Here is a 19,600-nt window from a genome sequence, read left to right on the forward strand (position 1 = left end):
GACTCAAGAGTGAAGTCCTAGTGATTCCCACCACGGCTCAGCTTCGTCAGTGCAAAACACCGGGAAGACTTTGGATTGCTATAAGCTTTAAAAAATGACATCTCCCCGGGGCCCCTGGGCGGCTCAGTGGGTTAAGGCTTCTGCCTTCGGCTCAGGTCATGATCCCAGGGTCCTGGGATCGAGCCCCACATCGGGCTCTCTGCTCAGTGGAGAGCCTGCTTCTCTTCCTCTCTCTCTCTCTCTGCCTGCCTCTCTGCCTAGTTGTGATCTCTGTCTGTCAAATAAATAAATAAAATCTTAAAAAAAAAAAAAGTGACATTTCCCACGGCAGGTCCTCTTCCAAGATGGCCTTCTTGCTCAAGCAAATCCACCCAGCTCCTCACGTGGGGTATGAATCCTTTGATCTAGTGAACTCATTTTTTTCTTCTATTTTGCTGAACAAAAAACTTCAGAAAGCGTTTATCTTCAGCTGGGCTGCAGGAGCGCAGTGTATCTTAGCTGAGCCGCTCCGGGCCACCACCTGGCCCCCAGGGACACGGCTCCTGCCGGCACAGTGTTGCCTCACACTGACCGCATATGGTGCTGACAGAGCCCGGAGTCAGCAGTTTCCCTAGATGCCTTGATAAGACGTATGTGAGTCAGAGGTGGGAGATAAATCATGTGAAAATGGAAAAAAAAAAAAAAAAAAAAAAAAGGTCTACAGGTCTTCTAAAGCTTCTGGGGGTTGAGGGGTCTGATGAGGTCAGGATATTTCCTCCACAACACAGAACAGATGACCGCATTTTGCATCCCTTAACACGAAGACCCAGTTCCAGGAAAAATGCCAGTTTAGGGCCTCTTGTTCTGACCTATGTACCGAGTGACATAGAGGGCCACCAGCTTTGGACTGGGCCGAGAGCAAGCGAAGGTTCTCCAGCTGGGAGAACGGGTCTCCTGCCAGCCCCGTGACCGACAGAGCCCATGGGGCTTGACGTGTCCATCTGTGGCATACTGGGGAGCCGTGTGGGGCCTGTGGTATAACGGAGGGCTAATGAAGCTTGTGGCAAATCCTAGTAAGAAGAGAATGGCAGGGAAACCTGGGGTTCAGAACCAAGTGATTCTCTGGCCAACAAGGAACCATTACCCTTTTGAGACACGGCGCTCTGGCTTGCCACTGGGCTCTGGGGGACCGTAAATGTTTGGTTACAGCATAGCGTACATACAACATGCTGCCCCTTATGAGCTGGGGTTATCTGACCCACCCAGCCACGGTGAGCCGCGGCCAGAGCACTCAGAGCATCAAGGAGATGCTCCGGGACAGGGCTTTGACCCACAGGTAGGCCACGTGCGTGAATTCCGCCCACGTCCTTCCATGCTCCCTCCTCCTGCTCTCTGCTGAACCTCCCGAGTCTACGCCTGTCATTTCAAGAGAGCAGGAGTCGGTCTCCACCACTGTGGGCCCTTTATCTGCATGTGGATTTGCTTTCCCCTCCATCATGCCTCTCCCACCGTCAATAGCCATGGAATTATCGGATGCTGGAAACAATCACTGTGACGCCCCACACAGGGCATCCGACCAAAGGACACACTCTGGAGGCCGTACAGCAATGGGCGGGAGCCTACGGCATTCACACGTGGGATCAGGATTCCTGCGGTCCGGGAGCAGTCAGCTTGCTCAGACAGTGAGACGGTTTGCGGGAAACTCAGCAGGGGCGCCAGGTGAGTGGTTGGGACTGGCCCGCTGGAAGCAGGACAAGCTCTCGGAACTGGCGAGCATCTCCCCCTGGTCCTCACTGACCGGCACAGGCTGGGAAGCAGGTGGAGAGGGGAGAGACTTTGCTCCGTCTTGATGCTTTGCCCACGCCTGAGGTTGGGGACAAGTCTGGCGCAGAGGTGTTGGTCTCCAAGGAGACACATCCTCAAAATGTCATAGCAGCACATGCATTGGAAACTGAGGCACACCCAGCTGGTCAAGGCTCCTCAGAGCTTGACACACAGCAGGAGGTCATGGGAGTCGTAGGGTGATTAACCCTTCCAAGGGAGAATTTGATCGCTGCTGCTTAGAAGGGGGCAGGAGTACAGACGGAGGCAGTGGGGAGGGGGGGTCCAAGAGAGCTTCCTGGGCCTCCATGTGCCGTGCTCAAGAACACCTGCCGCAAGGGCAGGGCCACCAAGGAACCGGACTTCAGGACGCAAGCTTGAGGTCACTCCAACAGGTGGAAAATTCCCTAGTCAGGAGCATTCGTTCTCATGACCTGTTCTGGAAATGGTCTCGGGCCTTACCCGTGCTGCTTCTCTTGCTGGGTCCAAGAATTTTGGTTGACTATGGTTCATTTTTATCCCCAGGTTGCAGAATTTCAAAATGGGATTGTGACGGCAGAGGGAAGAGTGTCACTTGTGATACTGGATTGGGAGAGTGGTAGCCCCTGGACTTAGTCACCGGACGTGACCTTGAATGGTCTCCCCAGGCAGGGCAGAACTTGCTCTTGGTTCTATGATGGAGGGTCATAATAGGTCAGGCGGGACCAGCAGTGTGTGTGTTGGGAGGGGGTTATCTTTGCTGTTGCGGCCAAGTCCTTTCTACCGTCCTCCTCTCCACCATTCTCCTGGTAAGAATCCTGGTCCTTTGGAAGACTGCCTCTGTCCCTCTCCACGGTGCCTGAGCTCTGGGACAGGAATTCGCATCTCGAGTGAAGGGAGTCGTGCTGGTTGGTGTCAACCAACCCAGAAGGCAAGCTCTGGATCTCTGCTGGCTCCCACCGTCACAAACCCAATCATTCAGCTACTCCTTTGGCTCTGGGAGCTGCCCCAACACCCTTCCCATGAACCCCTTTCTCTTTTGAGACCGTCTCATGTATCTGTGCCTCCCATGGCTGTCGGGGAGGGGCCGGGCACGAAGGAGGTGCTCAGTGTATGTCTGCTGGGCGGACCGACGCATGAATGGATCACAGGCCAGCTCAGTTCACCGAGGCAATCCGGGTCTGCAGACGGGGAGTCGAGAGCACACGGGGGCAAGAGGAACAAGTGGGGAGAGTCCCCCGAGCACAAGAGGAGGAAGAAGGGTCAGAAGTGCCAAACGGAGGGGCCTACCTGTCAGGCAAAGAAGGCCCGGCTGGCGGCTTGGGGCTGCTGGGGACAAAGAAGCCTCATGAGCCGCTGAGAGGCAGATGCTGCTGGTCCCCGGGGTGGCCTTGTAGCGGGAGGGGGGGGCAGGCCCCCGTGCCTCCAGCCCTGCTCCTCCCTCCCGGGGTCCTTCCTTTGTGTTCCTCTTCCAAATGGGGGAACAATTCCAAAGACCTAAGTCCCCAGATCCCCATCAGCCCAGCTGGACAAGCAGCACGACCGTGCGGCTGTGGCCACAGGCGGAGACCGCATGTCCATCCAGGAGCCGAAGCCTGGGTTCACGGCTGTGGTGGGCCCAGGGGCTGCAGGGCGCCCTCAGAGCACCCGCCTGGTGAGGGGGGACCCTGACCTCATACGCCTACAACCACACCAGATGAGGGCGAGCAGGGTGCACAATGGCTGCCTTTATTGCATTCCAAGGGGAGTAGGCTAGCACCAGGCCCATCCCGTCCCAGGCCTCTAGGAGGGGCTCTCAGGAAGGACCCTAGGGGGTTGGGCCCGAGCACAGCAATTCCTTGGGAGCCCATAGGGGAAGCCCCAGAGCTGGAGCCCCGCGATCAGGAGCTAATGGCTGAGGCAGGCGTCCTCATTCCCAGGCACAGAGGTGCCCTCAGCCCAGCACGTGGGTGGACCGCATCCTTCCTCGAACTCCCCTGCACACTCCCCTATGGAGAACAGCCCTGGCCCTCCATCCCCGCTCTGGAGGGGATGTGAACCGCGCTGTGACTGCACCTCCTTCCAGGACTCCAGGATGGAGCACAAGATTCCTCAGGGTCGACACTGGCCCTCTGGCCACAGGTGCTGAACCAAGCCCCCCGCCACCTCTCCCTCACGGGCAGAGGGCCTGGGAGAGGCAGGGGAGGGGCGGACAGGGGGCAGGGTGCGGAGTTGGGCCGGGGAAGCCCCTGGGCAAGGGGGCAGGCAGAGAGGCAGTGGAGGAAAGGCAGAGGGCTGCAGGGGGCCGGGGGCTGGGGCTGGGAACACAGCAAGCAGGTGCGTGAGTGCCTGAGCGCCGGGGGAGGGAGGCCAAGAACACGCATCACCGAAGACCACTGCACAAGAGCAAGACAAGCTCCGGAAGGGCCTGAGCGCCAAGTGGGCTCAGTGACAGGTCAGTCGCTGGGAGGCAAGAGGCCAAGCAGCTGGAAGGAGAAAGCTCCCTGAGAGTCACCAGGCCAGACTGAGCGCAGGAAGTCTGGAGCCCCAAAGACGGGGAGAGATTCGGGGCCAAGCAAAGGTAGAGGGTAAGCGCCGGTCGGCGCGCCCCCAGAGTGCGGCATTCACGGCAGAGTCTGGGGTGAGGTGCTGGGTGCAGAGCTCATGCAGAGGGCTCGGGGGCCTCCAGCAGTGGCCCGTGTAAACTTCAAGGAGGGGCTAGACCGCCAGGCACTTGGGAGTGGGGCCTGGGAGCCCCGGCCGGCCGTGGCACCAGGAGGGGCCCCCGGGTGCCACCACGCACAAACGCCGTCCGATGAGGGGTGGACTGAGGAGAGGACCGAGAAGAGCTGCTCTGAGAGGCCCCCCCGTGGTGCCTCCTCGGCACACCTTCTTTGGTTAGTTCCATAGTTCCAGAAAGTCTCCATCGCCTCGAGCTGCTTCCTTGTTGGTCTGCTGCCAGGTGGAGGCCCCCAGCCTCCTGTGGGGGCTACCGCAGGCCCTGGGCCTTGGAGCTGCCCTCTTGGGTGGGAGGCTGTCCCAGTAACTGCGTGGCAAGTGCCCCTGAGGCTGGAGGGGTGGCCTTGGGGTTTGGCGTACTCTTCCGGGTGCCCTGGGGACTGGGGGGGCCTTTCTTCTGGGGCTGAGGACTCAGTTGGCCGCCCTTCCTGCCCGTGGATGGGCTCTTGGAGCCTTTGGCCTTGCCCGGAGGGTGGGCAGCCTCGGGGCCTTTGAGGGTTTGGAGCCCCAGCATCTCACAGAAGGGGTTGCACTGGTGGGAAGAGGCAAACTGGTCCAGCAGGGCAGGGAAGCAGCTCTCCTTGAGGCCTTGGTATCTGCAGCCAAACAGTGAGAGCTGAGCGGGAGCCCCAACCACAGGGAGAGCCCCTGGGGGGCCTGTGGCAGGGTGGCCGTGGGCAGGGTGTCACACCCCACCCTTTGGGGGGTGCTGGGGAGTCCAGCGGGATGCTCCCTCGGGGGGCAGCACCCCAAACCTCCATCCTACACGGAGGCCCCACTACACGGTGGTGCAGGAGCTTATCACGTCCACACTGCCTGGTGTGGGGATGATCTGCTTGTTCGTACAAATCAGAGCAGACTCCGCATCCCCCCTTTCCTCCCAGGGCCCTGGCTTATCTGCACCATGATAAACTTTCTGTAGCCAGAAGGAAGAGGGGCCCAGGATTACAGGTGCGCGGGGGCGGGGGGGGGGGGAGGGCAATACTGTTGCTCCAGACCTGAGGTCAGGGGCATGGAGGGTACAGGGCGGTGGCCCCCAGGATGTGTCTACACGGCCACTGGTGCAACTGGGAGCATCTGGCCACAGGCCAGCCCCTCAGGGAGGGAGACCCAGAAGACCTTGGACAATTTCATAGCCCGAGAAGATTCTCAGAGGGCCTCCTGGCCCGGACAGTCACTCACCCTCGCAGTTTGGTAGCAATCTGCACATCCGTCATCTTCCAATCAACCCCTGGAAAGAGACAGAGCTGGAAGCTGGGGCGGCCCGGGCTGGTCCCCTGCCCCCAAATGGGTCTATCACTGGACCGGGGTGTCCCAGGGCTCAGGACGTGCCATCGCTTCTAGCCGGGCTCCCAGGCGGTGTGGGCGTCTCGGTGTCGTTAGTAGCAATGATGCCCCCTTCCCGCAGGTGAGGAGGCGGGCTCAGAGGTCAGGGGCTGGAGCAAGGTCACAGTCATTCTTCCATTTGCTAACTGTGCACTGACCGTGTGCAGCGGCCGCTGTGAGTCAGAGTGCGAGCTCAGTTCTTACTCCCAGACCCCAAGCCCTTCCAGCTGGGCAATCCTGCCTCTAGCGCAGGACAGTAGGCCACAAGCGGGGCTGGCCTCTTGCTCTGAGCCAGCATCTGCCCCTTCCTCTGTCCGGGATTAGCCTCTCTGGGCAAGGGAGGGCAGGTGGGAATGGGAACGTAACCCGGGCTGGGCCGGCAGAAAAGTAAGCGTGGGGAAGACTGGCTTCCACCTACTCACACGGGCAGCAAGCATGCACCCCGAGACGCCGAGACGAGGGGACGGTGCTGGGAGAACACAGCCAGGCAGAACGGGCTCAGGGGAGTGGCCTGTCCAGCCTGGCCGGTCCACCCCAGCATCCCAGCATCCACGCATTAGAGGGGGAGCCTCTCCCCACTTTCAAACTGTGCTGTCATATCCTTCTGGGAACCTGCCTTTCACTGCCAGGGCCTGGGGCTGGGTGTGACGGATGAAAGTCAGGCATACGGGCGCTGATTTCCGAGCTCTGCGAGCTTTGAGAACCACCCCTAGTCCATAGCTCTCAGAGGAGCGGATGCCACCGGCCTCGCAGGGGAGTAAGAGCACCAGGGGGCGTCTAGCTTAGTGTCTGGGACATGGCGGCCACGCAGCAGACGTTAGTCCCTGTCACTTCTCTGCCAGGGTCGCCACCTTCCACTCTGCACCCCAGGAACCATGGCCCCTGACACGTGCACAGAATTCTGGTTTGCAGAATCGCTCACAGCCACGGCCTAGCTCCGTCCTCCCAGCCCGCGTGGGAGATGGGAAGCGACCGCCACTCCCTGGGAGGGAGAGGGTGGCAAAGCTCAGAGAGACTGGGGGGATCGCCCCATCTGAGCTTTGGCTTTCTCCTGGGTCTACAGAGACCAGCTGGAAAGCCAGGAGATGTGGAGTAACGCTGAATGCTTTGAGTCCCAGGTTTTCCTCCTGCATCACGTTATCCTCTCTTTCTAGAACCTGGGACGCTTATCACAGCTTCTGGAAGACAGTGAGTGTCCCCGATTCCCCTTTCCCCTTCCCAGTAGTGGCTCAATGTTGGATTGATGGAGGCAACTAACAGAAGGAATGGGAACGGCTTCACGGGCCACCAACCTCCGCTCAACATACGGAGTCCTACATACCGTGTTTATGGTGCAGCTTGACCCCAGCAAGAACCACATTTAAGCCCATTTTCTGTCTCTGGCCCTTGGTTTTCCCACTAATTCACATGGGGGACCAGAGAAGGTCGTGGATGATGTTCCCAGCGTTCCTCTCTTCCCACTCTAGAGGAACTAACTCTCCTCTCCTCTCCCCTGCCTGCTTCAGACTAGAGAACGGGCCTGGGAAGGGCTGGTCAGAGAAAGGAAGATTTGTGCTTGTTGGCCTTTGATGGGGGGGGGTGTGGATCTGAGGAATGGGGGAGATGGAAACAAGGAGTCATGAGACTAAGATGATTCCTGTAATAAAAGCTAACAAAAGTGGAGGAGGAGGGTGTAGAGGAAGAGAAGGAGAGGAAAGCAGAGGAGGAGGAGGGGAAGAAGGGTGGGGGGGCGAAGGGGCAGACCGAGGGGGAGGAGGGGGAAGGCAGGAAGGGGAGGAGAGGAAAAGGGGGGAGGCAGGGGGAGGAGGAGGAGGTGAGGAGGAAGGAGAGGAAGGAGAAGGGGCAGGAAAGCCAGCGAGCTAGGAAGGGAGAGTCCGGGGAGTCTGCAGAGCGGGACCGTCCAGGGCGGATCCGCCAGGAGGGGAGGAAGGAGATTTTGAGATTTTGGGTGTGGGTGTTTCATTAGTTCCCATGTCGTGTTCTTTGGACTAAATTCCTTCTTAATTGTAACTGGAGCCTGGAACGTGCTCCCGGGGATGCCACGGCAGTTCTGGACGAGGCCGGTGAGGCCAATGTCCTTGACCAGGTTCCCGGGGAAAGCAAAGGAGAGGAAATGCGGGAGCACAGGGGACCCGGCTCTGCCCCCTCTGCACACTGCCGCTCTCGGGCACACGCACCCACACCCGCCCAGCCTCCTACCTGCCAAATCCGTGACAAGGAAGCTGCCATTTGTCCACAGATAGAGCCAGTGCTGGAAGGTCTGGCATTTCTGCCTGACCTCGGAGCTGCCGGCCATCTCGGGCGCGGCGCTGCCCCACTCCCGTGAGCAGTAGGGCTGCAGGGGCTGGCCCAGGTCCTCCTCCAGGGTCGCGTAGGGGATGTTGTTGGCCGGCCGGTAGATGAGGTACAGTGGGAGGATCCTAAACACAGTTGCACTCCACTGTGAGCAGGAAGTGTGGCCCCAGGACCCCCCACCCCAGCCACGCAAGTCTACACTCTTGGGTTGAAAAGGAGGGTCCTTCCAAAAAGAGCATTCCAGGCTCGGAGACCAAAGGACGGAGAGGGAGGCCAGCTCCACCCTGAGCTTGGGGAAGGAAATGAGGCCATCGGCTTCAGAGTCCTGTCCGTGCCCTGAGCCCAGTGGGATGAGACCTGAATGGGGCTATGGCCCCAGGAGGACCTGAGCTTGGCCGAGGGACCCAGACCTGGATGCGTCCACCTGGAAGGAACCCCTCTAGAGAGGAGGCAGCCACACCATGCTCCTTGCCAACCGGACCCCAGGGTTCTAGAGGCAGAGTTCGGTCTCAGCATGGAAACAATGACCCTTTACAGCTGACTCCTGCAAAAACCTGCACGGACACTGGCTGCCCGCCAGAGAAGAGTCCTGAGCCACTGGCCTAGAGGCCTAGCCCCCTTAATCCCTTTTGGAGAGTCCCAGCATCCTGCCATCCGCAAGCGAAGGAGGGGAGACCTGGGGTGAGCAAGAGGAGACCAAGAGCAGGGCAGAGGCTTTTCTAAAGCGGGCGTTTAATCTTGAGGGCTTCATTTCTAGATTTTGGGGGACCATTGAGACGAGCATGGGCCGTAACTCAGGATGCCTCTGATGGGCCCTGAAATCACTGCTCTGGGCGGAAGCTCAAGTCTGTAGGTCCGCACAGCACCCGCTCCCCATTGTGAGCACTCACTCAGGCGCCTCCCCAAAGCCAGGGGCCGCCTGGGCTTCAGCCGCAAAGATCTTGCAATACTCCCGACTCATGTTCTGGATCTTGCACCCCTGGGGATTAAAGAGAACCAAGTCTGGTCAGCAAGGGCGCTCTGCTGCTGTCCGTCAGGTCAGGTCGGGCTCTAGGCGGGAGGGCCCTCTGCAGCAGGACCACGGGGAGGGGGCGGGGGGCAGATTCCAGCCCTGGGAAAGGTGGGGATCACTCCTTCCCTGCTCCCTGCTCTGCACCTGAGTTTTCTCATAGAGGCTGTGGGCTTGTTTTCAAAAGTGGTTTCCAAACCATGCCCCCTGGAGCCCAAGTGGCAGTGCCCCAGGGGCCACCCTGTGGGGAGTGAGACCCCGAGACTGTCCCCCCCACCCGGTCACTCCTTTGATCTCACGCAGAGGCTCCAGGAAGGTATGCATGAAAGCGACGAGAAAGGTTTCTGCTACAAAGATACGGTTTGAAAACTATGGCCCCAAAGACAGAGCCAAGCTGGTCTCCAGACCTGTCCCAGAAGCCTCGTGAGGATTCACACAGTCAACCTCTGCCTCCAATGGGCCCCCAGCTGGGGAAGGGGAGGAGGTGACAGGGGAAGGAGGGACCTGGGATGGGACACGGAACCTGAATGGTGACGTCGTAGTTTCTGCCCAGGAGAGAGGTCTCGCTGCTGGGTCCAAACACGAGCAGGCTGGACACCTTGATGACGCACGTGCGGCCTGACTCGAAGATGGGCTCCAGGCCATAGATGACCTTGGCCTGGGAGGACTTCCGAAGGCCACACCCATGTCCACCCCCTCGTAGCTCCTCGCTCACCAGTCGTCCAAAGAGCTTGTCCCCCCAGCAGCCAGAGTCAGCCAGACCCTTTGCAAAGACCATGGGGGTCATCTCAATCTCCTCTCCAACTGCAAGGGAACCGGGACGGTGCGGAAAACTAGATGTTGTTGTCCCACTGAGGTGGGGGGTGTGTGGGGCAGGGAGAGCCAGAGCAGTCCCCCCTCCCTCCACTCTGGTGCGCTCACTGTCTCCCACGACTGCTCTCCAGGGGCCCACACACCGCGGGGCCCAACCCAGCCCGTGAGCTCCCAGCGGCAGATCTGTGTGACGCAGGCCCCGCCGTTGGATGGCACTCAGCGTGCCCCTCACGGGGCAAGGATGTGCTCAGAGTCTGCGCAAGGCACAGCTTTTCTGGGGAAGCGGCCATCTGGGTGTGGATTTTGTTTGGGAGTTAGGTGTTTGGATCAAATAAACAAATGTCTCCATCTCAACCAACATGTCTGACTGCAAAAGGCTTCAGGACCCGTCCAGAAGCATGGGCTGCCTCCGTGCTCAGACTGTGGTCCCTATAAGCCATCTCCCTACAAAAGGACCCTGAGCTCCCTCAAGAAACAGCGAGTCCAGGTCTCGGGCAGGAAATGGACTCAAAGCATCTGGGACATCCTGTCTGACCAGAAGGCCAAGAAGCCACGAAGACCCCGGAGGCTCGTCAGAAGGACACGGGAGCCGTGGAAGGGGCTTCCATAGGGCAGATCAATCTTACCAACCGAAAGGAATGATTTCTACAATGTGGTGAACATATCAAATATGTTTCAAAAATCACAGTCATCATTGTAGTTGAAAAAAACGCACTCCCCCCCCCACAAAGCCCCAAACCTCATTGGTGACCTTTGGAGGGCGCTAGGGACCAACTTGGGGCAACAAAAGGACCATTTCTCCTTTACAGAAGAAACTCAGCGGATGGATGTAGAAATGACAGAATTAAAGTACTCTGGTTGGAAGCCCAAACAAAATCGTGGATTCGGGCAATAATTGGCAGCTGCGAGAACCCCCAGGTAACAAGTATCAGATACAGTTCTTGAACTTTTCAAAGGATAGCGAGGGCAGGAGACAACGGAATGAATGCAGGGATCAATCTTAATGTTGTAGAGTAAACCAATCAGACATCATGTGCCTCCGGACAGGATGCTAAGGGGCAGACAGAGCACCCAGTGATGGGTTCTTGCCCACTCAGACCCTCCCCACCCCCACAAAGAACTGCACTTGAATCGGACCAAGTCTCTCCATCAAATTACCAGTTTAGGAGAAGCACATGAGAAGAACATGTTAAATGAGGTTAAACCATCAAAATCCAGATTGCAAGAAATCCTACCCATCAAGCGACTTCAACAACTAAAGAGGGAAAACCATGAGCAAGAACAGGTATGCGTTAGAGACTTGAGATCGATCTGCCCGAAGCAATGAGTGATTCCTAATCCCCGTGACGAGACAGCGGGGGACGTGCAACTGAGCGTTTGAGCACGTTAACGCGCTATTGCTAAGTGTGTGGGTGTGAGCTTCCATTGGATTTTGCTTCCACTTGACAACTGATCAAAGACGCTAGTTGAATGACTGAGGGATTAAATGAGTGAATGAACAAATGAATGAATGAATGCATTAGTTGGCAACGAAGCTCTAAAATTGTATCCCCAGCTGCCTTCACAGTCCTGATCCTCAGTGTGTTTCCTACGGAAGCAGCCCAGACTTTTGCTCTAATGTTCGGGGACACGCCTTATAATTTAGGGGTATCACAATCACCAGAGACCTGCTGAATGCTGCTTTTCTGGGTCCCTTTCCCCAGATGTTGTGATTAAGGGTATCAACAGCAGGGCCCTGGAAACTGTATTTCCAGAAGCTCACCGTGTGGCCGGGAGGCAGGGACCCACAGAGCACGGTGAGAAACTCCGGGAAAGGAGCTGGCAGGGTGAGGCGGGCTCTAGCGGCCAGGCCTGCCCTTGGTCAAGGGCTCCAACATGGGCCAAGGGCACAAGGCTGAATTAACCTCTTGTGGAAGGGCCTCTTGGCCACTCCTGCTCCTATAATCTTCGGAAATAGCAGTCCTCCCCATCCCCATCCCGAGCCCTCTCCTAAACGAGGAGGCCCAGCGTAGCTGTGTGTGGAGGTAAACACAGCACTTGGAATGGATGAAGCAGGTCCTCCCCGAGGATGGCAGGGGTAGGGATGACGGCCACCCGCTCCCCGCCTCGGGCATCATACCTTCACCTTCTTCTCTGGAGATGAATCCCGACAACACTGTGTGGAGAAAAAGAAGAGGAAGCAGCTGCCCTCAGGCTGGCCTGCGTGGAGAGAGCACCCTCTCTGCACAGATGACCGCTGCCCACCCCCAAGAGCCAGGCTGGACAGAGCGCGCAGGAGGGGACCCACTCACCCTCGGGGCTGAGGCAGAAGTCGGTAGAGGCGGAACCGTGCTCATTGTTGATGGTGCATCGGTACACGCCACAGTCAACGGAGGACGCCTGCACGATGGCCAAGGCCGCCGGCCCCTCGTCCCCGGCACTGCAGAGAAGGGAGACCCTCCCCGTGAGGTCCATCACTGTGCATAGCCCGGGGCCGGACTGCGGTCCTGAGGATGGTCACACCCTGCCCTCGGAGGCTGCCGTGGACCCAGGCTCTGAGAGCTCGGGCAGGGGGGCGAGAGGTACTGTGTTCAAGGGGTGGTCCCGGGTCACACAGGTCTGGGTGGCTGTCCTGATGCCCCCTAGCTGTGTGATTCTGGCAAGAGACTTGATGCCACCGAGCCTCAACTTTCTCCTCTCTACCAAGGAAATACTAGCATCTCCCTTGTAGGGTTACCCTGAGCCTTGCGTGATGGACAGTGGGAGATCCACAGTGGGGGAAACATGCCCCGTATTACTGTCACTGCACTTGGGGAGTCGGGCCAGGTGGGCGTGGTATGCGGCCGACTTACCTCCTGCCCACCTCACCCACTGGGCGCTGATCCTTGGCCCACGTCAAGACCGAGTCACTGAGAATGTTGAAAAACTGACAGCAGAGCTTCAGGCTGCCCGAGGCATCAGGAAACGGCTCCACGCGAATCTTCCGGATCACCTGCGGGGCTGGGAGCAGGGGCCCAGTCGGGAGGGACAAGCCACTTCCCCGCCATCTTCGTGCCACCCCTGCTTCCCAGCATGTGCTTCGTGGGACCGGCTGAGAGCAAACAGGATTCAAGCCCCCACACCAGCCCACCCTTCCTGGCCCCCAGCCTCGTCCCACGTGCAACTCTGAGCCGTTGGCTCTGACCCCAAAGCACACATCCTAGCTGGAAAGACCCCACTCCTGTGCCCCCACCCCAGGCCTGGGACAGCCTCGGAGCCCAGGACCCAGATGGCAGAGAAGAGAGGACAGAGGGCAGCTGCACTTGTGGGGAGCACGGTGTGACAGGTAATTGTCGAATCACGGTGACACGGACGTAACATTGTGTTCAATGATACCATGTTACTTCTATACACACATTATATTATAGATACACATATTACATTCTTATACGTGATACTACAGCTATACTCAAATTTAAAAACGAAACAAAAAAATCCATGGGAAATCTAATGTCTAAGTGGGAAGAAGCAGCAGCAACACAAATGACCAGAATCAGAAATGCGCAAGGTTGTGTCAGAAACTTCAGGGATGAAATGGGTCACAGACGACGCTGTGGCAAATAGGAGCCCCGGCGTTGGTTTTATAGATGAAGAAAGAGAACTCACTGGGTGGTCCTGGCTAGGAAAGCCCAGCCAAGAGAAAACAGGTAATGCAGCGGCCTTACATCTATTAAAGGCACTGAGTTCACTGAAAAGAACAAAGAAAACACAACCACGAAACATAAAGCTTCTCCTCAAATAAAACGCAAGGCTCTTGTGGCAGGAGAGCAAGAGAGAGAGAGAGAGAGGACTCCAGTTTGGGTTCTAGGCCCTAACTCGAGGAACCTGCATCGGGATCCCAACCCTCCTGCTCTGTCCTCCGGGGACAAGTCTGTGCAGAGGGGATGGTGGGGACAAAGGCGCCAGACCTAGGACCACCTGGGGAAGGCAGCCCCGCGCTCAGGACCTGATTTCTTCCATCCCTCTTCGCCCTTGGTGGCCCACAGTGCCCCTGGCTGTGCCCCATCCTGCGTGGCAGAGCCAGGAAGAGAACTGGCCCTAGGACGGCACAGCCTGGGGGGTCGTTCCAGGAGACTGTTGTAGGAGGGGCGCCGTAAACCCCTCTCGGGTGTGCCCCCATACCACGGTGTGCAACCCTCCCCCACCCTCCCCATTGCTCACCTTTCAGCAGGTCTTTGGCTTTCTTGGACTTGGCCGAAGCATCCTGCTTGCCTTCATCCGGGACTTGCTCTGCGTCCGCACTGCCGGCCGTGGGGCCGGAGCCCAGGTCTCCCGCTGCCGGCTCGTCCTCTGCCCGCGGGACCTCCAGCATGCCTGCCTTTCTACCCTGGGTTGGGGAACGTTTCTCCCGCCCTGGGGTCCCCGGGGACCCGGGTGCCAGGCCTTTCCTGGGCCCCCGAGGGGAAACCGTGGGGCTCTCCCTTTCTTCAGCCTTGGCTGCCTCCCCGTCTCCTCCTGCTCTGACCTTGGGGAGAAACCTCTTCCTCCGGGCCCCCAAAGCCAGCTCCTCTGGTGTCGCTGCGGGGAGGCCTGTCGGGGCCTCCCCTGGGGCCTCGTCCTCCCGGAAGGGCTCCTGGGCCCTTCTGTCTGCTGGGAGCGGTCCTGGACCCGAGGCCGTCTGCCCACCCGTCTCCCCCAGCCACCCGCGCACGCTGCTCTCCGGGGAGGCCCCTGGGAGCCCAGGTCCCTCGGGGGGACCCGCACCCTCGCCCTCACTGGATCCTTCGGAGGCCAGCCCAGGGCCCCCCTCCTCACCTACCACGATGGCAGGGACGGTGAGGGTGCTGGGGCCGGGGCCCCGGGCTGCGGCGAGGGCCCGGCGGCCAGCCTGCACCTCGCGATCCAGGAGGCCGGTGAGGCGGCGGGAGGTGCAGGGGCTCAGCGCCAGGCTCTGGGCACTCTGCACTAGATGGTTGTTCTCCACGCGCTCCAGGATGCGCCTGGACGTCCGGGGACTCAGACCGGCCACCTCCACGTCGGGGACCAGAGTGGCCGGGGACACTGGAGCCCCGGCGGCGGCTGCCCCCTGCGCCTCAGCGCCCCCGGCCCCCGGCTCTGCGCTGGAGAGCTTCAGCAGCAGAAGCAGGTAGTTCTTCAGGGAGTCTATGAGGCCGGGGTCGCAGGTCTGGGGCCCCGGGGGCCCCGGGGGCCTCCCCTCCGCATCCGGCCCCGGGGCACAGGCCCCCTCGCTGGTGGCAGACATGGCTGCTGGCGGGTGACTCTGGGTGGGGGTCCCTGGTCCCAGGGACAGTGGGGGGGCCGGCCTCAGCAAGGCCTGGTCCCCAGAGGGCGGGAAGGCAGCAGCACGCGTGTGCTCAGGGCCCGGAGTGCTGGGCGGAGCCTCCCGCGAGCTCGTGGTCAGGCCCCGCCTGGGAGGAGAGAGCAGAGCGGGCGCCTCCGGGCTCTGGCCAGCTGGAGGACAGCCCCCCAGATCCACGGACGGCACCTCCCTCGGCTGCTCCTCCTTGGGGCCTGGGATCAGGCCATCCTCTGGCTTGTCCTTGACCGGTCCCGGCCATTCAGGCCCTCCCCGCTGCTCCAGACCACCCTGGGGAGGCCGCTGGACTGGGAGCGTGCGACCGCCTCCTGGGGCAGCCGGCAGTGCTTGCTCGTAGCTCCCGGGGGCCGTGACTGCCGCTTCTTCAGATCTGTGCACGAAACCAGGTTCTTCCGGGACAGAGGGCCCTTCGGGGGTCTGGTCGAAACACTCACTGGACTGTGGGCCGGGGCTGGTCACGGAGCCCTTCTCAGACTGACCTTTCATGGCTGTGGGTGTGCTCTCCTCGGACCGTGTCCCTCTGTTTTCCTGGGTCCTTCTGTCTTCCTGCATCCTCCTGCCTGTCTGTGTCCTTTCCACCTGCGTCCCTGCCCTTCCCTGGGCCACCACATCCTCCTGGGACCTCCTGGTGGACGCTGGCCTCTCACTTTCTCGTGTCCCAGTGTCCACCCGGCTCTTCCTATCTGCCTGTGTCATCTGGGTGGCCTGTGTCCTGTCTCCCTGTGTCCTCCCATCCACCTGCATCTTCCCATCAGCCTCTGTATTCTTCTTGCCTCCACGTTTCTGGTCATCAGATGTCCTCCCAGCTTCCTGGGTGTCTGTGTCCATGGGCTCAACGACGCCCCGGCTTCTGGGGTCGCTGCAACCCAGAGAGACCATGTCGGCTGTGTTGGCGGCCAGCACGGTAGGAGCCGGGCTTGCCTGGGATTCCGGGACCTGAGAACACGTGGAGGAGAGCAAGAGCTTGGCCACGTGAGCCTTAGGATCTCTCTCAGCCTGGTCCCAGCCTCTCTGACCTCATCCAGATGAGCCCGACGGGATTCCTGCCACCTGGTTTTCCAGGCCTGCTAGGGGTTGGAGGCAAAGGACATGTGGCAAAGTCCCAAGCCCCCCCATCCCGATCCCTGATCCCAGAGTCTAGACCAAGGAATATCCAGAATCCAGGTCTAGCTCTGGCCCTTCCCACCTCTCCCTAAAGAAAAACCTGCCTTCCCTGAAAGACCCCTCATCCCCGCCATTTAGAGGAGAGGGTCCCTCTCCAGGGCTTCTGAGCGAATTGATCATCCTCTTTTTTGGCACTAACTACCACCAGATAGAATTACAGGTGAAAAGGGAGAGAGCTGAAGGGTCTCCTGAGAACGGGCTCCATGACAGAATCTGCCATTACCATAGAGCGAGTGGTACCAATGTGATGCCATCCGAACACAGAGGTTAAAGTCACTTGGGACACCACCTGTGCTGGAGAAATGGATGAAGTGTATACTATTACCCTTTCGAATGCCCTGTTCATTTGCAAATCACTATCCTAGGCCCCTATTTGTTACACATGCACGACCTCACTTACTCCTCACGGTGTGAAATAGTTGTGAGCGCTCTCTCCCTTGTCACTCAGTCAGGAGGGTGCGCAACTCTTGAACTTGGGGTTGTGAGTTCAGACCCCACACTGGGTGTAGAGATTATGGAAAAATAAAAATCTTTAAAAACATTTCTTTTAAAAAAGTAAACCTAATAGATAGGAACACACCGATGGCCAAAAGAGGAAGGTGATTGTCCACCGTCAGACAGGAAGTGGTGGAGGTCAGCCCAGAAGCTGGCCGTGTCTCACTTCGAGCTGGAGAGAATACAGGAGAATGCCGGCCCATCCAATGTAATTGAAGGACTTCTGGTCTAAACATAGCGTTACAAGAGACAAGTTGCCTCTTTTCCTCCCAAATATAATCAAAAGCAACAATATAAACAAGAAAAAAAATTAAACTTCATCATGAGTGAAACTGGAGGCATATAAAACTTATAGTCTCAAAAAAAAACCCCAAAAAAGTAAAAGAAAAGAAAAACCGAGCAGGGAGGTAGCTGAGCCGCTGGAGGCTGCTCGGAACGAAAGCTGTGGGGAGAGAAGAAACCGTGAAAGTGGTCAGGCAGGCGAACAGTGAAGAACTCTGCAGGGCTCAGAGAGCGGCCGCCAAGTGCTGTTATGGTGGACACAGGACTCCCCCCGGTGTGATGAGCCCCCAGAGCCCCCCTCCAATGAGAGCTGTGGGATCGCGGAGAGCTGGGTGGGAATCACCCAGGTGATTGCCCAGGTGATGCCCAAGGTTGACGTCCAGCGGACACAGGCAGAGGAGAGTGGAATAGCCCAGCGGCAGCCCATCTCAGAAATGCCTGCAAAAAAACACGCTTCTGCAGAAACTTCCTGAAAATCTCTACACATAGGAAGGTTGTCTTTGAACATACGAGGACTTAGGGAATATTATTCCCATGAGCCCCGCTTGAGTACACTACCAGAGAACATACTCCGGTTGGCCGAAAGATAATTAGGGGAACCACAGCAAAATTCTCGCTGAGCATTAAATATGTATTAATTATATAATCGAGACCACATCCAAAGGGGTTCAGAACGGCGGAGGAAAATGTCAGTGTTCTACACCCTGAGCAGGCAGAAATGATACAACTTGTACAAAAAGTGGAAGGACGAAGAAGGTGACAAGTGGAGTCCATCACCTATACAAGCCAGGAACGAAAGATTTAACCAAAGCTGGAAAAACCAGGTAACAGAAATACAGGATATCTAACTATACAGAGATAATCGCCTAGATAGAAGACGTGGGGTTAGTATGAGATGGAAAATGACAGGGAAAAAGGGATGTGGAAACACTTGATCATAGCTGTCATGAAAAATTAAGACCCTGAACAGAGCAAATACTTAATGGTAGCATATAAAATATAAAATATATATTATATATTACCACATACAAATATCTCTAGTTATCAGAAGAACCACACACAAAACCAAAGGAAACAGATCACATAAAGAAAGACTTTAAAATATATACAATTAAACTACATTTGAATTAAGTATAGAATTTAAAGTTACTGAATATGGGATTTTGAATGAATGATACCATTCATTCAAATATGGGAAAAATAAGACTGTGGTGATTTTCAGAAGCCATCAAATAAATCTGAGTGGCCAAAGAATTTTCGTAAAAATCCTCCTCCAACTTCTCCGACAACCAGTAAGAGACTAATAGACAAAAACCCCTTGGAGCCAACAGACAGCTCTTAGTAATACATTAGAACCTTCTGTTAACTCCTGGTATTCTAGGATTAGGAAGCATTAACACGGGCATAAAATCCATAAATTTACAAATTTACAAATTTACAAAGAACAAATTACAAATTACAAAGAAAATGCTGGCTTTGCATAAGTCTCATGGGAACAGAGTTTCTTTGATTTTTTTTTAAGATTTTATTTTTAAGTCATTTCTATGCCCAACATGGGGCTCAAACTCACAAGCCTGAGATCAAGAGTCTCACACTCGACTAACTGAGACAACCAGGTGCCCCTACAGCCTTTGATAAAAGCTCTCTTCTCTCCCCCATCCCCAAGCCTGATTAGTCCCTGAGTCCTATCAAACCTACTTCCTCAGGGTCTCAATACCCATTCCCTTCGCTGTCTCCCTTGCCAACCACCGAAACCACGCTGCCAACAATTCCGTCTCCCCTGGACCCCTTTCGGGTCTCCCGACTGGCAATCACAACTCTAATGTTTTGCTTCTGCGCCACACTTACCCTCACTGCAACCCAAGTGATCGTGCCAAAATACAGATCGGATTGTGACACTATCCTGCTTAAAAACCTCTCCAGGGCTCATCATCACTCACAGGATAAAGCCTAAAAGCCTGAGCCTAAAGCAGCACACAGTTTAAGACCACTGCTGGCCAGGGTCTGGGGAACGAGGCTGTCAGCACCGCCTCCATGGACGGCCACGTGGCATCATTTAATAAAACTAAAAACGCTTATGCTCTTGGACCCAACAGTTCCATTACGAAGCATTTGTCCTAGAGATGTATTTCCAAGCGTAAACGGACTTACGGACAAAGATGTTCACTGCAGCACAGTTTATAACGGCAAAACGAGCAATGACCTAAATTCCGTCAACAGAACCAGCCCAGTGAATTACAGCACATCCCTATTCCAAATAAATAAAATAAATATCCAAGTAGAAAAGCAAGGTGTGGGCAGAAAGTACAATAGGCAACGTTTGTGTGGCAAATGTACAGACACAAATTTTTAAATGCAGGGAAAATAGTTCTGGAGGTATGCTCAGGAAACCCGTTCTGGCGACTGACTTCGGAAAGAGAAAC

General features: G+C 57.1%; 1 protein-coding gene across 5 annotated transcripts in view; it reads right to left on the reverse strand.

The window, feature by feature from the left end:
• Positions 1-312: 312 nt before the first annotated feature.
• ALPK3 (alpha kinase 3) overlaps positions 313-19,600 on the reverse strand; it is a 50,311-nt gene continuing 31,023 nt past the window's right edge. For 4 of the 5 annotated variants that reach the window (XM_046008799.1, XM_046008797.1, XM_046008800.1 and 1 more), the window contains 9 exons: positions 14,120-16,172; positions 12,772-12,919; positions 12,232-12,359; positions 12,060-12,095; positions 9,651-9,931; positions 9,009-9,097; positions 8,023-8,243; positions 5,680-5,728; positions 313-5,093 (listed from right to left, as the gene is read on the reverse strand). In XM_046008799.1, coding sequence (XP_045864755.1) covers positions 4,748-5,093; positions 5,680-5,728; positions 8,023-8,243; positions 9,009-9,097; positions 9,651-9,931; positions 12,060-12,095; positions 12,232-12,359; positions 12,772-12,919; positions 14,120-16,172 — 3,351 coding nt within the window. In that variant the 3' untranslated portion in view covers positions 313-4,747. The remainder of the gene's footprint in view (positions 5,094-5,679; positions 5,729-8,022; positions 8,244-9,008; positions 9,098-9,650; positions 9,932-12,059; positions 12,096-12,231; positions 12,360-12,771; positions 12,920-14,119; positions 16,173-19,600) is intronic. The other variant, XR_006818732.1, reaches the window with a different exon arrangement.

The sequence above is a fragment of the Meles meles genome, chromosome 6 (genome assembly GCF_922984935.1).
Source record: "Meles meles chromosome 6, mMelMel3.1 paternal haplotype, whole genome shotgun sequence".
In the NCBI taxonomy this organism is placed as follows: Eukaryota; Metazoa; Chordata; class Mammalia; order Carnivora; family Mustelidae; genus Meles; species Meles meles.